At 40.4% G+C, this 18,759-nt stretch overlaps 4 protein-coding genes across 4 annotated transcripts; all 4 read left to right on the forward strand.

Moving 5' to 3' along the window:
* The first annotated feature begins 1,342 nt into the window (after positions 1-1,342).
* On the forward strand, positions 1,343-4,434 carry LOC122021743 (stachyose synthase-like). The gene is made up of 5 exons (XM_042579898.1): positions 1,343-1,469; positions 1,615-3,042; positions 3,135-3,312; positions 3,381-3,748; positions 3,817-4,434. Exons 2-5 carry the CDS (start codon positions 1,618-1,620, stop codon positions 4,393-4,395), a joined length of 2,550 nt encoding a protein of 849 aa, XP_042435832.1. The 5' UTR covers positions 1,343-1,469; positions 1,615-1,617; the 3' UTR covers positions 4,396-4,434.
* Positions 4,435-5,402: 968 nt separating this feature from the next.
* On the forward strand, positions 5,403-6,183 carry LOC122021684 (auxin-responsive protein SAUR64-like). The gene has a single exon (XM_042579832.1). The coding sequence runs from the start codon at positions 5,704-5,706 to the stop codon at positions 6,106-6,108; it is 405 nt and encodes a 134-aa protein (XP_042435766.1). The 5' UTR covers positions 5,403-5,703; the 3' UTR covers positions 6,109-6,183.
* Positions 6,184-10,509: 4,326 nt separating this feature from the next.
* LOC122021585 (auxin-responsive protein SAUR64-like) lies at positions 10,510-11,099 on the forward strand. Its single transcript, XM_042579709.1, has one exon. The coding sequence runs from the start codon at positions 10,584-10,586 to the stop codon at positions 10,986-10,988; it is 405 nt and encodes a 134-aa protein (XP_042435643.1). The 5' UTR covers positions 10,510-10,583; the 3' UTR covers positions 10,989-11,099.
* A 4,878-nt stretch (positions 11,100-15,977) lies between these two features.
* On the forward strand, positions 15,978-18,720 carry LOC122020795 (cyclin-dependent kinase inhibitor 4-like). Its single transcript, XM_042578817.1, has 3 exons — positions 15,978-16,479; positions 17,939-18,133; positions 18,384-18,720. The coding sequence occupies exons 1-3, from the start codon at positions 16,079-16,081 to the stop codon at positions 18,451-18,453; spliced, it is 666 nt and encodes a 221-aa protein (XP_042434751.1). The 5' UTR covers positions 15,978-16,078; the 3' UTR covers positions 18,454-18,720.
* Positions 18,721-18,759: the final 39 nt, after the last annotated feature.

The raw sequence follows: 18,759 nt of genomic DNA on the forward strand, positions 1-18,759 counted from the left end.
ACATACTCATTGAAGCGTCTTAATTAATTTCTCATTTTTATTTCTATTGAATTGCCGACAGACATTGACTCTCTATCTCCATCCTCCTTTGCATGGCACAGTTTTCATCCAGTTATCGATCTTATGAATTTTAAGCAAAAATTCATATAAAAGACTCGTAATCTTGAATATATTATACACGTAGCCCACATACAACACCCCAAAAGAACTGCTCCACGTTTTACACCAAAGTCCACTTGTCCTCCTGGAAGAGCAGAGTTGAAAAAGTAGCTTCAATGATCTCATGAATACTATGCATTACAACAACTCCACTTCAATGCCCTTCTCGAGGATGCAAATTGCTTCCTCTTTTCTCAAGAATTCTAGGATTATGTATAAAAAGTGACTATTTTTTCAGAATTGAATCCATCAGAATTAAGTTATAATATATGTAATTAATATATAAAGATAATATTATTAAAATATCTTTACTAATATATAAAGATTATATTATTAAAATATTTTTAATTATAATTTATAAAGTATATTTTGACCGATCAAATTATAATAATTTAGCATTGTCCTTTTTTTAATGACTCTTGTTCATGGGAAATTAATTAATCCACTTCCAGGTTCTTCTTGTCGCATGATTTGAAATTAATATTTCGTAAGATTAATTATTTAGCTCTCGCCAATCTGCACCTCCAAAATTTACTTTTTATTTTAATTGACTATAAATAATTCAAGTATTTGACTTGATAATTTTCTTCGAAAGGAAACAAATTAAATTGGAAGAATTAAATCATATATAGTAATTATTGTATTAGGAAGAAAATCCATTCAGAAAATAATAATATTATGGTAACTAGAAAATATATATTTGAGCCAAATATAATTTTTGTCTTGAACCCTAGTTTTCCCCTTTTTCACATTGGGTGTAATTTTAGTGAACTACAAGGGCCAAAATTCCTGCTCGAATTAAAGTATTTATTAATAATAATAATAATCATCATGTAGAAAACACTATCATTATCCATTTTTTCATTGAATTTAGAAAATAAAACAAAATAAAATATCAGGATCATCATCCAGAACTGCGGTTGAAATCACCTTTCTGTGGTCGGCTGACTAAATCCCTTCTGAAAATTTAACATCAAGACAGCAAAACATAGATTCGGGTGTTGTTCGTCCTGTGTGATTCCCGGCGTGGCACTTTTACTAGTATTTTAATAAAAAATTGACCTTCTCTTGAAGAATCCATACCTGGAAAGTAGGCAATTCATTGATGGAAAAGAAGAAAAATAAATAAATGTTTCCTTAATTTCCAACGATCAAATCTCTGCAAAATCGGAGGACGAAATATTTCCTAATCACCTTCGTATCTGTTGGCTATATATACACCACCTCGTGATGGTTAATTTCTTCATCTCTTCCTCAATATCTGTTTTTGCTGATTTCTGCAAGTGTTCTCAATCTTCTTCTTTGTTGAGGTCTGAATTGGAGCTTTATTTCGTCCGGTTAATTTATTTCTCAACGCTTCAACGAAGTTGTTTGATTGTTCCTTCATTGAATTCAATCTTCTATTTTTTTTTTTTGTTTTTAACTCTGCAACTGCTTCCCCTGTTCGTTTTGCAGTCAATGGCGCCGCCCAATGAACCCTGTGAACTCGTCTGCGACAAGACTCTCTTTGATGACCTCACCGATCTCTTCTCACTCAGCGATGGAAATCTCACCGTTAATGGCGTCAAATTGCTCTCTGAGGTCCCGGAAAATGTCACGTTTACGAGCTTTAACGCAACGATCCATGCTTCTAACGCGCCGCCGTCGCTGGTCAAGGAAGTCCTGTCTCGATCCCACAAGGGCGGGTTCCTCGGTTTTTCCTTGCCGACGTCTTCCAACCGTCCGGCGAACTCTCTGGGGAGGTTCTCTGGCCGGAGGTTTCTCAGCATCTTCCGGTTCAAGACGTGGTGGTCCACCATGTGGGTCGGGAGCCGCGGTTCGGACCTGCAAATGGAGACTCAATGGGTGCTCTTCGAGGTCCCCGAGGTGGGCGCCTACGTCCTCCTCCTCCCCTTGCTCGAGGGTAGCTTCCGGTCCGCCATCTTTCCCGGCGACAGCGACCACGTCATGCTCTACGGGGAGAGCGGCTCTTCCCGAGTGCGAACCGACTCCTTCAAAGCTCTGGCGTACGTCCATGTCGGCAACAACCCCTTCACCTTGATGCGGGAAGCCTACGCCGCTGCTAGGGTTCACCTCGGCACGTTCCGGCTGAGGGAGGAGAAGCCGCTCCCGCCCATCGTCGACAAGTTCGGTTGGTGCACCTGGGACGCTTTCTACTTGACGGTGGAGCCGATCGGGGTGTGGCACGGCGTCAAGGACTTCGCCGACAGCGGGATTCCGCTGCGGTTCCTCCTGATCGACGACGGGTGGCAGAGCATCAACTTGGATTGCGAAAACCCGAACCAGGACACCAAAAATCTGGTCTTCTGCGGAGAGCAGATGACCGCCAGGCTCTACAGGTTCGACGAGGGAGAGGAGTTTCGCAAGTACAAGGGAGGCAGCCTCCTTGGCTCCGAAACTTTATCGTACGATAAGTATATACCAAAGAAGGTCTTTTCCAAGGCGAAGGAGCTCAAAGAGGCAACGATAACCAGCAACGAAGTTAAAGAACTCGAATTGAAAAGAGAAATCGGCGAAATGCTCGAGCAGACAAGCAAACTTTTAGAGGATCAGCCAGGGGACTTGGGCGAGATGGGTGGGTTGGGAGGTTTGATTAAGGATTTGAAGGCAAAGTTCAAGGGACTCGAAGATGTCTACGTGTGGCAAGCGCTCTGCGGAGCCTGGGGCGGAGTGCGACCCGGAAGCACCCATCTGGACGCGAAGTTAGTGCCGGGTAAGCTCTCCCCTGGCTTAGCGGGAACCATGGGTGACCTTGCCGTCGACAAGATCCTCGAGGGCGGCATCGGCCTCGTCAATCCGGCGCAAGCTGGCGAGCTTTACGACTCCATGCACTCGTACCTCGCCGGCGCCGGAGTCACCGGCGTCAAAGTGGATGTCATCCATGTAAGTCGCTCCTCTGATTGCTTGCTACTTGTTTCGATTTAATGCTCCTACAAACTAACCGTGTTATTGCTATTGAATTCATGCTGTTGCAGACTCTGGAGTACGTGAGCGAAGAATACGGAGGCAGGGTTGAGCTCGCTAAAGCGTACTACGATGGCTTGTCGAAGTCGATATCGAAGAACTTCAATGGAACGGGGATCATCTCGAGTATGCAGCAGTGCAATGACTTTTTCTTCCTCGGAACTTGGCAAGTCAACATGGGAAGAACGGGTGAGAACTAACTTTGAATTAGTTCTATCGTTGAAATTTCTTTTCTAATCCAGAAATCTCTGTTCCAGGTGATGATTTCTGGTTCGAGGATCCTAACGGAGATCCCATGGGCGTTTACTGGCTGCAAGGCGCGCACATGATCAACAACTCCTTCAACAGCCTGTGGATGGGTCAGTTCATGCAGCCCGACTGGGACATGTTCCAGTCCGACCACGCCTGCGGCGAGTTCCACGCGGCGGCGCGCGCCATCTGCGGCGGACCAGTCTACGTCAGCGACGCCGTCGGTTCTCATGATTTCGATCTCATCAGAAAGCTCGTATTCAACGATGGAACCATACCCAAATGCGTGCACTACGCTTTGCCGACCAGGGACTGCTTGTTTGCCAATCCCCTGTTCGACGAAAAGACCGCCCTCAAGATTTGGAACCTCAACAAGGTAACCAAATTACATGTCATCTTCGAGATTTGAACCGAGAATGATATAAATTAATCGTGCTGATGTAGTTTGGTGGCGTGATCGGAGCTTTCAATTGCCAAGGCTGTGGATGGAACCCCGAGGAGAAGAGGGTGAAAGGCTACTCTCGTTGCTATAAGCCAATTACAGGAACCGTTCATGTGGCGGACGTGGAATGGGATCAAGTGGAGGCCTGCACTGAACTGGGTGAAGCAGAGGAGTACGCAGTGTATCAGCACAAGGCGAAGAAACTGATCCTCATGGCTCTAAACTCCGACGTGATCTGCTTCACCCTCCAACCTTCCTCCTTTGAGCTTTTCAGCTTTGCGCCGGTGAAGAAGGTTGGGACTGATGTGGAGTTCGCTGCCATTGGGCTGGTGAACATGTTCAATTGCGGTGGCACTTTGCTGGAGGTGGAAGTGGATGCGGATGCGGTTGCAGTGAAGGTGAAGGTGAAGGTGAAAGGGGGAGGCGATCTGTTGGTGTATTCCAGTAGGAAGCCAAGAGGATGCTGCTTGAATGGAGTGTTGGTTGGGTTTAAGTATTATGTGGAGGATGGGAAGATGATGGTGGAGGTTCCATGGGCGGAGCTGAGTGGCGGTGTCTCTGAACTAGTAGTTGATTACTGATTTCAAGATAATCTACCTCTATCCATGCCTATTTCAATATGATTCAAGTTATATTTATCTTTTAAGTCATATGTACCGATACCAATGATTTGAAATATGGAATAAGAACGACAGAAACCCAACTTAATTGATTCATATATATTTAGTTAGACACTCAGACATGACCCAAGTCGAGTTGCGCTTGGGTTGAGATAGCTTCGATCGTCCTAGCCCTTGAACAACTCAACTCAATCTGTGTCGACCCCAGCATGACCTAGATTAAGCTTTACCATGTGACGTTAAATCTGGGCTGAGTATGTGCAAGGTTTAAGATCAAACACATCTTGGCTCGGGCTTGGGATTGGTCCTAGAACAAGCCACATATCAATGGAACCTACTAACGAGCCACCGTGAGAGATGTTGCTTTCAGGAGGAGCAAAGCCATGCTCTTTCATGCAGCTGGCTTTGCGGTGCCTCCTTTACTTGCAAGAGATCAGAAGACATGTGCTCTTCCGCCAATGACCGATTGCAGCTTCACACAGGCCTACAGTTTTAATTTCTTCAATCAACTTGTCCTTGACCCAACAGGCAAGATATATCTACCCATATCATTTCATCATTGCTAATGTCCTTCGTCAATGACGAGGAAAAAAAGAAACTGGTGCATCCGTAGCACTTGCAACAATTTAGTGACCTGTATATCATTAGCCATCATATGCGCTTGTGGAACAAAAGAAATCTTGCTAATTAATGGAAGCACATGGCCTTGCTTTGACATGGAAGGCTGTGGTCCTCAGTTCGTCGGGTACATTTATTGTTCTTATCATTGTAGATATCAGTCGGGGATCATAAGGACAATGATTTAGATTAAACTCATTAATTAGATTCAGTAACTGAAAACAAGAGATAATTAAATACAGGATTCATAACTTAAGAGGGGAGAAAATAATTAAGCACAGTGTAAGTACTCATTTGAGAGATTTAGTTTGGTTTGTTCAATTAGTTCCGCAATATGCTCGAGAAGAAGCCAAGACTTTGGAGCCTACATGTCTCATATCACCCGGAAGGAAAGGAAGAACCTGTCTGCAAAGACAGACAAGCCGTCCACCAAGTCATATCTAATATGGCCGCTACTCTTTCCTCTTGCAAGTTGCAACACATGGCTTTGCTTCCTTTCCAGTATGGCACATTGAAAGCTGCATATGCGTTATGAGGTACCGAGACTGAGTATAAGTATAGAGGATTGCGTTGGTAGTTCAGGCACAAGCAAAGCTTCGTCATTCTTGAGATCAGTAAAGCTTTTTGGTTCTGTTCTATAGTTTTATAACAATGTTGAGCCCCAAGAGACTCGTTGACAAGGCAAAGAAAGGGATCCCCTTGGCATTAATGATGAGATCCAATAGCAGTAGTAGAGTGGTTGCTGAGAAGGGGCACTTCGTGGTGTACACTGTGGAGGATGTGAGGTTCATGCTGCCTTTGGCATTCCTCAAGAGCCCAGTACTTCAGGAGCTGCTCAAAGTATCGGAAGAGGAGTTTGGATTGCCTGGAGACGGGCCGATTAGATTGGCATGCAATGCAAATTTTATGGAGTACATTCTTGCCTTGTTTCAGAGGCGTGTATCTGGAGAAGTGGAGAGAGCCTTGCTTGCCTCCCTTGACGCAAAGCGATGCTCATCAGCTTCTCTGTTGAGCCATGCAGGAAAAGATCAACAGCAGTTAGTAGCATTCACATAGAGATCACGAAGTCTTCTTCTTCTACTTCTTCTTCTCCAGACAACTTTGTATATCGTTTGTAGTGACACAACATGTAGAGTAACGAAAATTTTCTTCTGATTAAGAAGATTTGTCTTATTTTTGTTTCTTTTAATTGATTGTTATGTAGCATATCTTGATATTTAAGAGGCGTACAAGTACAACCTTGGCTGTAGCCTTGCAGAGAGAGCACAGCGAAAATATACCCTGAAATTCTAGAAAAGGGAAAAAAAAAGGGTTTATTTAGGATACTTTTGTTTCAAAATATGAGACATTTTCTTTTTATTTTCTTAATATTTTATGCTGTGAAAAATCATAGCCAACCAAAAAAATATATTAATCAGTAGAACATAGAAATGTTTTAGGAAAAATGACTTTCTCCCCAACCAAGTAACTCATTTCCAAGTAACTCATTTTTCGCTGTCAAGTACGTGCTCCCTTTCCATGTTTTCCAGGTCTTTTATCTGCAATCCCTTTCGGCTGCATACAAATTTTGATTTAAACTTATCTTCAGATTAAAATATAATTTATAATTTACTTTAAAACTACATATTTTTTAATCTATATTTTAAGTGAATTAAACTATTTGATAAAATTAATTATGTTTTTTTTATAAAAACATTATAATATATTTTTTATCTCACTATACCAAAAAAATATTAAAAAAATGATGCATTATCGAGCTAGTGAGGAAATGAGGAATGACAAAGAAAACACGAGGCTACCTTTAGTATTAAATTGATGTCCAATATTTTTTATAAAAAATATAATTTATATTATTATAAAATATTAAAAATAGCTGTAACCTTTATAAGAGGTTGTCGTCGTACCTCTACCTGAGGCGGTGGATGACGATCGTGACCGATGGTAGTGCCTGGAGGTGGTCGGCAGCGGTCGACAAGCAACGGCAGGCAACCGACTGCGGCGGAAGGGACCATCAATGATGGGTTGATGTCGAAAATGAACTAGGGGTATATTTGACATTTAAATTTTAGTTAAACGGCGACTTCATAATATAATCGGATTTGATCCTGTCCGGAAGCTGAGTCAGATGGAGGCGGGCCTTGTTGTGCTAAAAGTTGACGAAGAGTCGTCGCGATCGATGCTGAATCAGCGGGGTACCCCTTGGACAGGTGCACACGGGCAATCGTACAGAAGGAAAGGACCAGGATGATGACGTTATTGCTCTGCACACACTCAGACGAGTCACCCGGTCGTTAGAGACCAGAAACCAGGGAAAAAGTCCCCGGGTCAGGCCCTCCGACGTTCAAGTCAGGTACTTTTTCCCCAGAAATCACAGAGAAAGCATGAAAAGTAAAAGACTGGTAAGAAATGACGAGTGAGCGTACCTGCGTAAGGGACAAAGCCTCCCTTTTTATATTGCAACTGAGGCTTCTGGAACCTGGTGAATGTCAGGGAATGTCGGGTGTCAGGCTTTGTCTGGCAGTGGTCGACACGTGGCTTTCTCTTATAGGCTGGCGGAGGAACCAAGAGGAGTATGAGCCTCCCACCGTTAGAATATTCCCTGACATGTGATGATTGTTTTTTGACTGGTGGTTACGATTCCCTGCAGGCCTATTTGTCATGTAGTGTCTGGTCTCCTGACCCACCTTCCTCTGCGTCATTCGAAGCCTATATATCCCGACCTGCACTCTAGGTCTAATACCCGACCTGCATTTGTTTATTGCTATCCTAGGCATGTATGTTTCGACCTGCACGCTGTGTCTGTCCGCCGACCCACATGTGTTTGCTGTTATCTATGGTATGAACGTCCCGACCTGCACGCTGGGTCTGTCCGCCGACCCATATGTGTTTGCTGTTATCCATGGCATGAACGGCCCGACCTGCACGCTGAGTCTGTCCGCCGACCCATATGTGTGCTGTTATCCATGACATGAACGTCCCGACCTGCACGCTGGGTCTGTCCGTCGACCCATATATGTGCTGTTATCCATGGCATGAACGTCCCGACCTGCACGCTGGGTCTGTCCGCTTACCCATATGTGTTTGCTGTTATCCATGTCATGAACATCCCGACCTGCACGCTGGGTCTGAAAGCAGACCTGCCAGTAGTCTCCTTCTGTAGCTATTTGTGGCCCCTAAACTCTTTTACTACTCACTATCAGGGCTGAGCTCCTTCTGACCTTCTTGTCCTCCTCGTTAGCTGGGCTATTGACCGTCCACGTTGGCTTAACCTTTGACCTTCTTGCCTTCCTTGTCAGCTTTGACTGTTGACCAGCCACGCTAGCTTGACCTTTGACCTTCTTGACCTTCCCGTTAGCTGGACTATTGACCAACCACGCTGGCCTGACTTCAAGCCACATCATCTTATCGACCCCACCAAATATGCACCGTATCAAGATTATATGGTATTTACTTTGTAATCCAGATTACAAAACTTCATTACCTTTTGTAATCCATATTACATTACATTACAATTTTGAAATTATACCAAATAAAGTAATCAATTTTGTAATGTAATCTTGATTATATTACAAGGTGGATTACATCCTACTAAATGTAACTGAAAAGACTAAGTTTGAAAAACGAAACGTAATAAATGACATGATTGGTTTACTTTTGATTCAGAAAGCTGAGTCGAATGGAGATATCGGTGACGATGGTAAAAACGTTGACGAAGAAAGGAATCTAGAGCCGGGGGAGAGGATCGCTGATGGTACTGACGTCCCTACAAACACTAGCTAGATAGATTAAGCACTTAGAAGCGTTAGAGCGAGAACCAGGGAAGAGGTCCCTGGTGCAAACCCTCTGATGCTCAAGTCAGAAGAGAGGCTGAGTGGAAAAAGATGAAGAGCCGTAAATATGTGCGCATAGTAAGATTATTCTCTAGCACGTACCTGGTCAACGGATATGACCTCTCTTTTTATATTACCCTTTGTAACCTCCGCAATCATAAGACATCAAAAAATATCGAATGTCAGGGGGTTGGGTGAAAGAAAATGTACGACGGGCTTCTATTGGGTAAAGGAAGGTTTCATGATTTATATGTGGTAGAGTATTAGAATATTCTCTAACAAATAGTCATTATCCTCTTATAAGTTGTTGTGATTCCTTGACAACGTTGTTCCCCTAGGATCCGACCGGCTAAAAGGTCGATTAAGAGTAAGGCTGGGATGATGCTTAGGAGAAGTGAGGGGACTGAGCCCTAGGAATTCGATCGACGTAAAGTCAGGTGGGATTAAAATGAGAGTCTTGTCCATGAAAAGTGAGGGGAATGAGCCTTGATCTAATCGGTGTAAAGCTAAACGGAATTAGATTGAGAGTCTTTTTCGAAAAAAAATAAAGGGACTAAGTCCTAGGATCCTACCGTTATAAATCCAACCGGACATAAAAGAGTGGACTATCTAAATGCATAGTCTTTAACCCTGATTACCCTTTCCCCTAACTTTTAACAGTCGTATCTTGACCATAGTCGTCTTCGCCTTAGCACTGAGTCCTCCACTATATCCCGTATCAACTTTCTTCAAAATGGAAATTAATGCTGAAATTTTAGATGTGCTTGGAAATCACCGACTGTGAATCCACTGTTTATTTATATGGCAGAGCAGGGTATCTTTCAACGGGGAGCAAAGCCATGTTCCTCCATGCAAGTGGTGGTTCTTCTTTTCCTTGCATTGCAGGTGGTCTGTAGGTATGTAGGCTCCATTACATTCATTGAATAGATCAAAAACAATAGATTTCTCATCAGATATGAGAAGAGAGTTTTGCCTAATATTGACAAGGACGCTATATAGGAATGGACCTACAATGTGCTGATGTCAAGATACACAGCTTCAAAAGATACTGTAAACAGATAAAAAGCTAGATAAGAAGAAAAACAGGTTCAGTGGAATGTGACTGAAAAGGAGAAGGTTGGAAAATGTTCTGCTGACATGTTTCATGTCTCTTCTTTATCAGTTTTGCAACTTGATATCAAACAAAAATCAGCAGTTTGGTAAATATAATGGAGATAGAATTAAAATCATGTAGCATGGTAGTTCTATTATCATTATCAAAATCTTAAAGCAACTTCAAATTTAGAGTCCTCATCAACTGATGCCATAATCTGAAATCATTTCTGAAAACTACAGCTAGTGGTCACAAGTAGTATAGCCATTTCAATGAGTTGGACCAGGAGTTTATGAGACTAAGGCAATGGAGCCTACATGTCTTTGGATCACCTACAAACAAAGGTGCTGTCATACTGCTAAACACAAAATATTATCCAACTCGCTAAGGAACTGCCTAAGCTAAATCTGAACCAAATAGCTGTCAGATATACTCCCTCTTGCAATCTCGATCACATGGCTTGTTCCCTTTTAAAAGAAAGTACCGAATGATGAGTTCCCTCTTCTTCTATTTAAGTAGATCAGTTCTTTGTTCATTCCAAGCACATTCTCATCGGTTTCAGCATCTCTAGCTCATTCTTAGCTTTTTCAAACTTCAATTTTTAAATCATGTTGAGTCCCAAGAGGCTTGTTGAGAAGGCAAAGAAAGGGATCCCCTTGATGAGATCTAATAGTCGGCCGAGTTCATATGAGGGTAACGCAGGGGTTGCTGAAAAGGGCCATTTTGTGGTGTACAGTATGGATGATACAAGATTCGTGGTGCCATTGGCATTCCTCACCAGCTGTATTTTCCAAGAGCTCCTCAAGGTTTCAGCTGAGGAGTTTGGATTACCCGGTAAGAGGCCAATTACCTTGGCCTGCAGTGGAGTTTTCATGGAGTACGTGGTCTCCTTGCTCAAGAGAAGCGTGTCTAGAGATGTGGAGAGGGCGCTGCTTGCCTCCATCAATGCGAACCGGTGTTTGGATTCCACTTTGGTTGGTCTTGGTCGTGACCAACAACGAGCAGTAGCATGATGACGATGAGTGTGGATATATATATGTTTTGTTAATTAGAATTAAAGTGTACAGAGATTTAACCATAGAGCGGTAAAGTTGTGTTTTTCATGCCTCTTGTTCCTCGAGGTATTCCCCATCTGTAATCAATCATAATTCACTTTTCAAATTTTCCAAACGATGTGTAATTAGTTGCTTGATCGTTCTGCACGTAGTCCATTTTTCCAAAAGAGTGCACCTGGTCACGAGGAGTAACCCGGGCAGTTTTTTTTTTTTTTTTTAAATTTAATTTCTAATTAAAAATTCAAAACATTATTCAAACGATGGTTCTAGCTAGTAATGGGCAGGAGCCCGGCCCAGTAATATTCATGTAGCCTCTGCCTTATGCCAGAAGTAAAATGTTTTTAAGTATTTAATTTGCTCATCATTCATGTCACAAACATAGGATTGATTTGACGAGTATGATCGGATCATGGTGTAAAAAAAAAAAAAAAATTTGAATACGTTCACTCCCAGTGTCCTCGTCAATTCGTCCCAAGGTTAATACGAAGGAGATAAATTATCATAGAAACATGTGATGCTATAAAAATCCTTAAAATTTAATTTAGTATTTAACAGAATAATCAAATGGATCAATAAAAATTAAATTAATTTTATATTTGATTAAAATTCTCTTTAGAATAAATTAAATCAAATTAATAATAATATTAATGACAATAATATATATATATATATATATATATATATTAAATATACATAATTAATTTTTATAAATAAATTATATATTTTAATAGGATAATTTGATTAAGTTTTGAGAAAGTTAATTTAAACTATCCTATTTAAGTTATGAGTTGGTGACGCACGGTGCATGCTTGTGTGCGATTGTACTTTTTTTTTTTTTTTTTCTTGTTTTGTTTTTTTCTTACGGTTAAGTCATTTAAGGTTTTGTCTTTAAAATTTAGAGATAAAAGTTAGAGATTGAGTTATAATATTAAGCAAAAAAATTTTCAAAATGACAAAATTGAGTGCTCATGAGGTGTGTGACGTAAGGGGTGCAAGATAACAAAATTATGAATTAATTAACTAAAGTTTCAATTAAAAACTTAAAGTGCATTAAAAACCTAAAATCACTATGTCGCTCTCCTCTCCTCTCACCCGCGCAAGGTTGGGCGCTCTCCCTTCAACTGCACTCATCATTTGCTATTGCCGCTCCCCTTAAGGCCTCATCTGCGCTTACGTATCCATGTCACCACCACTGTTGCCCACTGTCAGCCGATGTCTTCCCCTCTTCGTCTAAGCGCTCGCTGTTGCTACTACCCTCACGACCTCACCCATGCGCTCATGCACGCATCCATGTCACCGGCGCTAGCTTCCAGCCACTACCTGACACCTACCCTCTTTGCCCCCCTCTGCAAGCCTCTGACGCTGCCTCCTCGCATTCCTTTGCTGTCGCTGTTCGTCGAGACACAGACAAGGACACTTGGTTTTGGTGTCACATCTGAATCATTTGTAATGTAAAATCATATTGATTCCACTAGGGTATCAATTCGGGCAGACTAGATCAGGCTTGGGTCGGATTGTAATTCTTTTCTAAAAAATTTCAAACTGAACCCGATCCGAACCCGAATATAACCTGAAACTCCTAAATCTAATCCTAAACCAGACCCGAATAACCCGATTCAAAATGATTTTTCTTTTTTTTTTTTTACTATTTTCACTATATTCTTCACTTTTATCTCATACTCTATCATTATTATATAAACATTGATATTAATATACATAAAAACATCTTAATTTTAAAAATAAAATTTAATTTAATCCTAAAAAAATTACTAAACCCTAAATCCAGGTCAACCCAAGTCAACTTGAACCCGATCCGAAAATTTTCAACCTAAAAACTCTTCAACCAAAACCCGACTCGAACTAAAAAATTTTCAAACCGATATTGATTTTTTTCGAGTCGACTCGGATCGGGTTATCAGGTCGGATTTATTTTTGACACCCTAAGATTCCACCGATATTGTATGATTCCAACGATCCTAAATCTTGTTCAGAGTCCATCACAAAACTCAATCCCAATCGATCTCGGATCGATTTAGTGCTTCTAGATCATAGGATTGTATGATCCAATGTTCAAGATTGTGATTTTACAAACCATGGTCACAACCATCAAAGGCCAAATCTAAAACCATGTGCTTCTGCTCCTCGTGGCGTGGTACGATGGTAAGCGGTGAGTAGTGATCCTTCTTGCGAACGTTGATACGTGACTCACCGATGAGTTGGTTATACTATCAACTTAACTGCCAATCGCTAAATAACAGCAAGGATGATAATGTGGTTGGAAGCCTGGACAAAAATACATAAGAAGAAGAGGGTTAGAAAGACAGTCAAGGGTTCCCCTGTGCAACCACTCTGATGATCAAGTTAAAGAATGAATAAGATGACTATTAGAGTTTTGGTATACTTAGTATATGTATACGTACCTTGGATGTTGTAAAGAACTACTTTTTATAGAGAGGGCAAATCTTTTCCCCTCTTTTTAATTCTCGTACTTGTCATTATTTAATTTCTTAAATAATTTCTGATTTATTCATATCATTTCCTTTCTCCTAAAATAAACAAGATTAACATACATTTTCTCTGCCGTTATTTAATTCCTTAAATAATATAAGATTTATTCACATCACTACCTTTTTCCTATAATAATCCAATATTGACGTGTTGATTATTCTTTTTTTTTTTTTTTGAAATGGTCCTTTATCCTATCCCATTCAGGAGCCGGGAGGCTCAAGAAGCCAAGAGGCTGAAGAGCTGAGAGGATAGGAGTCGAGAAGCTCGAGAGGTCAGGAGGTTTAGGAGTTGAGTGGCCCGAGAGGCCAAGAGGCTGAGGAATCAGAAGGCTTGAGAGACTAGGAGACTCAAGAGTCAGGAGGCGAGGCGCTAGGAGTCGGGAGGTTTGAAAGGCTAGGAGTTGGGAAGTCTAAATTTCCTGTTGGAACCGTCTCAGTAGTGTTCACTAATCCTCTCATATTTACATGTTGTTGGTGGCCCCGCAAGAGAGGGTGAATTGTCGATAAAAAAATACCCCTTCTCGTTTTTTTGATTTGATTAGTAGTACAATAAAAATAACAATAATAAAACTGAACTAAACAACTTAAAAGAAAGAGTAAGAAGGCCAGGAATTAATTTGGTTACAACTTAGATGGTTGTTAATCCAATGCAGTGAAAGACACTAGAAGATCTCTTTCGTTGCAGGCAGATAAGCCTCTTACAGATGTTGATAGCTCAAGAAATAGATTAGGAAAGAGTACAAGAGTTGAAGTTCAAATTATATGTTATTTCCTACCTCCAGGGGTATTTTTGTAGCCACTGGAAAATTCTATCGGAGGTTGGAAGAGATTTTTTTTATAGCTCCTGAAAAATTCTATTCAAGGTTTGAAGACGCCTTCAATAGGCTAGAAGGCACCTCCAACGTGGCAAGTTTTATCCGTGCGAAGATAAAACTTTATCTTCGCTAACGATCACTGGAAGTAGGGGTGCAAACGAATCGAGCAGGCTCACGAGCTTTTCGAGCCGGCTCGAAAAATATTTGATTCGTATTCGAGTTTATTAAATTCGAGCCGAACTCGAATATGTTTAAACTTTTTTTTTTTGAACCGAACTCGAACCCAAATTATACACATTCACCTAGATTGTTTGATAAATTGCCACCTAGTTTTTGCTTCAGCAGCATGAGAAAAAAAAAATAAAGGCAAAATCTCCGCAACGAGAGCCGTTACCATCTTCGACGAGCGGCAGTACGTAGGAACCCAAATGAAGCCTCAGGTTCAAAATCCGCAGGCGGACCAAGCGGCTTTCAACTACAAGCCACGAGTTAAGCTGCCTGCACAGGTGTATCAAATTCGATATCTCTGTTTTTTTTTATAGATCCAAAATTCCAGTTGGAAAGTGAAAGATTCTTTCCATGCGAGTGAATCCAAAACTACTCGGAAAGCATGGCATCGAACCATCAAAATCATGACCCTATTGAGATATGAGTACATGGGAATATTATTTGCTACTGCATGCATGCCCCCGTAAACAGTGGGCTATCCACACACTACGACTGTATACTTCTGCTTCTACTGCCCTAGTCACGGCCAGCAAGAGCTCGGAGAGAAGAAGATAATATTGATATATGAAACACACACAGCAGCTGGTAGCTTAATTTCATGTCTATTTGTTTATCCTTTTTATTGTGGTGTCCGTATAAGAACACGAAACTTATAAATCAGCATTTCCATTAAATCTGGTTTGATTGTCACTGCAATCTGAATATAAATAACCATCCCTTCGACATGTAATATATATGTTTTTTTTTTTGTTTTCAAATTTTCATTTGCAGAAAGATATATATGCACAGGCAGGGTATATTCATTGTACTACTTGCCATCCCAATCCCATGCATGATAATTGTTTTAACATTTGGATACTTTAGAGGGGTAAAAGTGCAACATCGGATTCCAATGGAAGGGAGATTCGGGCTGTGACGCAGGCATGACTCTGAAAGCTATTAATTTATCAGGCTCAAATTGTTAATTGTAAAATATAGAAATATTTTTAAATTTAAATGAAATTTGGTAGTTCCTCCCATTTGCGTTTTTTTTTTGAGATTGATAATATAAAATATTAATAAAAAAATTAAATAATAATTGGATAGAGGTAAGTATATTATGTTGGTGCAATGATAGTAATACCTTGTTGGGTACAATTGGATTATTTTAATGTGTTTGATAAAGAATTTAAATTAGGTTTATTATTGTGCAAGAAAATATAAATTTAAGTCAAGTATTTGATATCTTTTCCGTATTATATCAAATTTGAACGTTTGAAGTGGTGTTTGATAATTCTATAAGAGTTAATTTCATTTATTTATTAATTTATTTTAAAAAATATAGATAATAAAATAAAAAAAATCCTCTATAAAAGTTAAGCACCCAAATATATTCTTCCTTCCCCTCCTTTCCGCATTGCCTTTTTATTTATTTATTTATTAATTTTATTTCCCTTTTTTGTCCACCAACGACGAGTCGTTTCCACCTTCCTCATTCTGCATTCCTTCGCTTCCACCAATGGGCAAGTACATGAGGAAAGCCAGGCGCAGCGGCGACGTCGCGGTCGTGGAGTTTGCCTCCTACCAGCCCTCCATCGGCGTCCGCACCCGCGCCCGGGCCCTCGCAGCCGACGCCTCTACTGCCGCTGCTACGCAGGACTCACCCCTTGCTTATCTCGAACTACGAAGTCGCCGTCTAGAGAAGACCCTGTCTCCTCCGCACGCATTCAAGCCCAAGGACACTCCCCCCAAGGAGTCCTCAACAATAAAGGCTAACCCTAGGATTAGTCCGCTGAACGCCGGCACGCCGAGCTCGGGGAGGGAGGGGTCCTTTAGGTCCAGGAATTCAGAAAAGGGGTGCTCGTCAGTTGCGGAGGTGTTGTGCGCCGAGAACAATATGGAGCCTGAATCGAGAGAAAGGTGGGATTTTGATCTACCCTTTGCGATAAAGACTACAGCTACTTATTTATGGTTTATAAAACGCAAGTTTCTTTAGTTGATTATCCATCAAAGTGACTCGATTTCTGCTTATTCTTCTTCAGAATATAGAAACCAACAACATCAAAGTCTTATTGTTGTTATATCTGTTTATTTGCAATCCTTCTGTGAGGAGCTATTTGGGACCAAGTTTGAAATTTCAATCGTTTTATCATCTGTGTGCGCGTTCTGCGTGAGTGTTCAAGAACGTTTTCGTTAGAGATTTAAGCTTTTGGAGAGTTGCAGTTGTTCCTTCTATTTCCTTGTTACTGGATGCTTGTCACAAAGTCACATTTTTTGTGTGAAAGTTTAACGGATGCTCTTGAAACATTCTAATTGCCATACTTTTCCCCCCCTCTTGTGTTTTTCATCTCTCTAGTAAATGCCAAATTTTACATATCACAGAAGTTCAACATCTCTCTTTTGCAGTTCTTTCATATTTATATAATTAGCAACAGAAGGTCCTACAACTTACTAGATTACTTAAAGCCCCCTAAATTTGTTGCTTTCTTTGTCGTGTTTTTTCTTCCTTGGTAATTACACTTTGTTTGGGAGTGCTAAATACTGCCTGATTTCATTCACTGATTAAAAAAAATTCGTCATATGTATTTCAATATTTGTAGTGCCTCATGTAAGTTGGAAGATTTTACTGGAATAGGTTTATGTGTGTGTGTTTTTATCACTTCACAGGAGGATTGGGAAATTGGTGCCAGTGACTAGTGAGTGTGATGGGTTTATTAAATTTTTGGTTCCATGTTGCTTCGTTGGATGGACCATTAGCCATCTCAAGGGATGGTGGAAAGCTATTAGTGATAATAAGTGAATGGAAGGATGAAATAGTTGACGTAGAGATGTCTCATTTAAAGCTCAGGTTGCCGACAGAGTACTAATCAATGGGACAACTGTGTGTATTTGTCCATATCTCAATTATCTTACTCTGTTACTAATGCACTGTTCTTGTTTCGTAGATATTTGTCAATAAATGCCCACGCACTTGTTCTTACATTGATTTGAATTTTTGAAACAAACGTCTTTTTGCACAAATAATAATATTTACTTTCACTGTAAACTCTATCCGAAGGATGTCATTATGTTGGGCCCTTTTGTTGAGTTCAAATGTAACCTTTAAGGGTTCTTTTTTGGATTGTTCTTAGTGGGAATTGGTTCTGTAGTTCTGAATTTACTTGTCTTTCATGTTCGCTATCATTCACAGACACAGAAAAGTTTTAACTGACAGTAAAAGTATGAAATTTGTACTGTGCTTCATGTTTCAAGTTATCTCAAGACTTGTTTATGTATTCATAGTTTCCTATGCCGAATATTTTAAATTTATTTGTGATCAAGTATGTTTGATTTTTCTCAACTTGTTACGGTTCTAATTGCATTCATCACTTCTCATCAGAGAGACAACACCATGCAGTTTGATAAGGAATTTGAAGACAATTGGGACACCCGGTTCTTCAACAAGATCCACCTTTTCGATTGCCAGTAAGAAGGGTATGCAAAATCCTGTCAAGCAATACATCCCTTCTAATCAGGAGACAGAAGAGTTTTTTGTTAGGCTAGAGAAACTTCAGCAACAAATATTCATTGACAAGTAAGTAGTTCAATGATATTCTTCTTTTTCCCTTCACTTAGGAAGCATATGTGTTACATTGATTAATTCAATGACCATGCCCTCAAAGGATATCACTATAAAACATATATTTTCTCTGGTGACCCTTGCCCAGTGTTATGTATAATCTGTGAGACTTTAGCTAACTCTAATACATAATCTTGCTGCCTGAGACTTCCTTTTCCTTGAGTCACCATAATATAGAATTATGTATTTATTTATCTTATTCCAGGTACAACTTTGATCCCGTGAATGACTGCCCACTCCCAGGACGGTATGAATGGATAAAACCTGACTCCTAGAGAAGAGCACCATCATGATCATCTGTTCTTTTCTTCAGCTCTTGCTCATCCAATTGATTCTGCCTAGGATTGATTCTCTTGAGGTGCAATGGTGATGGTTTCTGCATCATATTTTGTCTTGTAAAATTATCCCTAATTTAGGTTAGTCTAATGGAATAGGAGGGTTAATCAGAACTGATAAGCACTTTCAGGAGCAGCATGATGAAGCTTATTTTAACTTGTGTAAAACTACTAATGGGTTTTAATTAATCGTCTAGAATTGCTGAATGGCATGACTCGTTGATAAGCACAAATAGGCATTACTCA

Source organism: Zingiber officinale, chromosome 9A (genome assembly GCF_018446385.1).
Source record: "Zingiber officinale cultivar Zhangliang chromosome 9A, Zo_v1.1, whole genome shotgun sequence".
Classification (NCBI taxonomy): Eukaryota; Viridiplantae; Streptophyta; class Magnoliopsida; order Zingiberales; family Zingiberaceae; genus Zingiber; species Zingiber officinale.

Excerpts from the sequence above, each read along its gene's own strand:
- LOC122020795 (XM_042578817.1), top strand. The coding sequence starts at position 16,079 with ATGGGCAAGTACATGAGGAAAGCCAGGCGCAGCGGCGACGTCGCGGTC. Across the intron at positions 16,480-17,938 it reads GAGCCTGAATCGAGAGAAAG|AGAGACAACACCATGCAGTT; the intron begins GTGGGATTTTGA and ends ACTTCTCATCAG. Across the intron at positions 18,134-18,383 it reads CAACAAATATTCATTGACAA|GTACAACTTTGATCCCGTGA; the intron begins GTAAGTAGTTCA and ends ATCTTATTCCAG.
- LOC122021585 (XM_042579709.1), top strand. The coding sequence starts at position 10,584 with ATGTTGAGTCCCAAGAGGCTTGTTGAGAAGGCAAAGAAAGGGATCCCC.
- LOC122021684 (XM_042579832.1), top strand. The coding sequence starts at position 5,704 with ATGTTGAGCCCCAAGAGACTCGTTGACAAGGCAAAGAAAGGGATCCCC.
- LOC122021743 (XM_042579898.1), top strand. The coding sequence starts at position 1,618 with ATGGCGCCGCCCAATGAACCCTGTGAACTCGTCTGCGACAAGACTCTC. Across the intron at positions 3,043-3,134 it reads TCAAAGTGGATGTCATCCAT|ACTCTGGAGTACGTGAGCGA; the intron begins GTAAGTCGCTCC and ends ATGCTGTTGCAG. Across the intron at positions 3,313-3,380 it reads AGTCAACATGGGAAGAACGG|GTGATGATTTCTGGTTCGAG; the intron begins GTGAGAACTAAC and ends TCTCTGTTCCAG.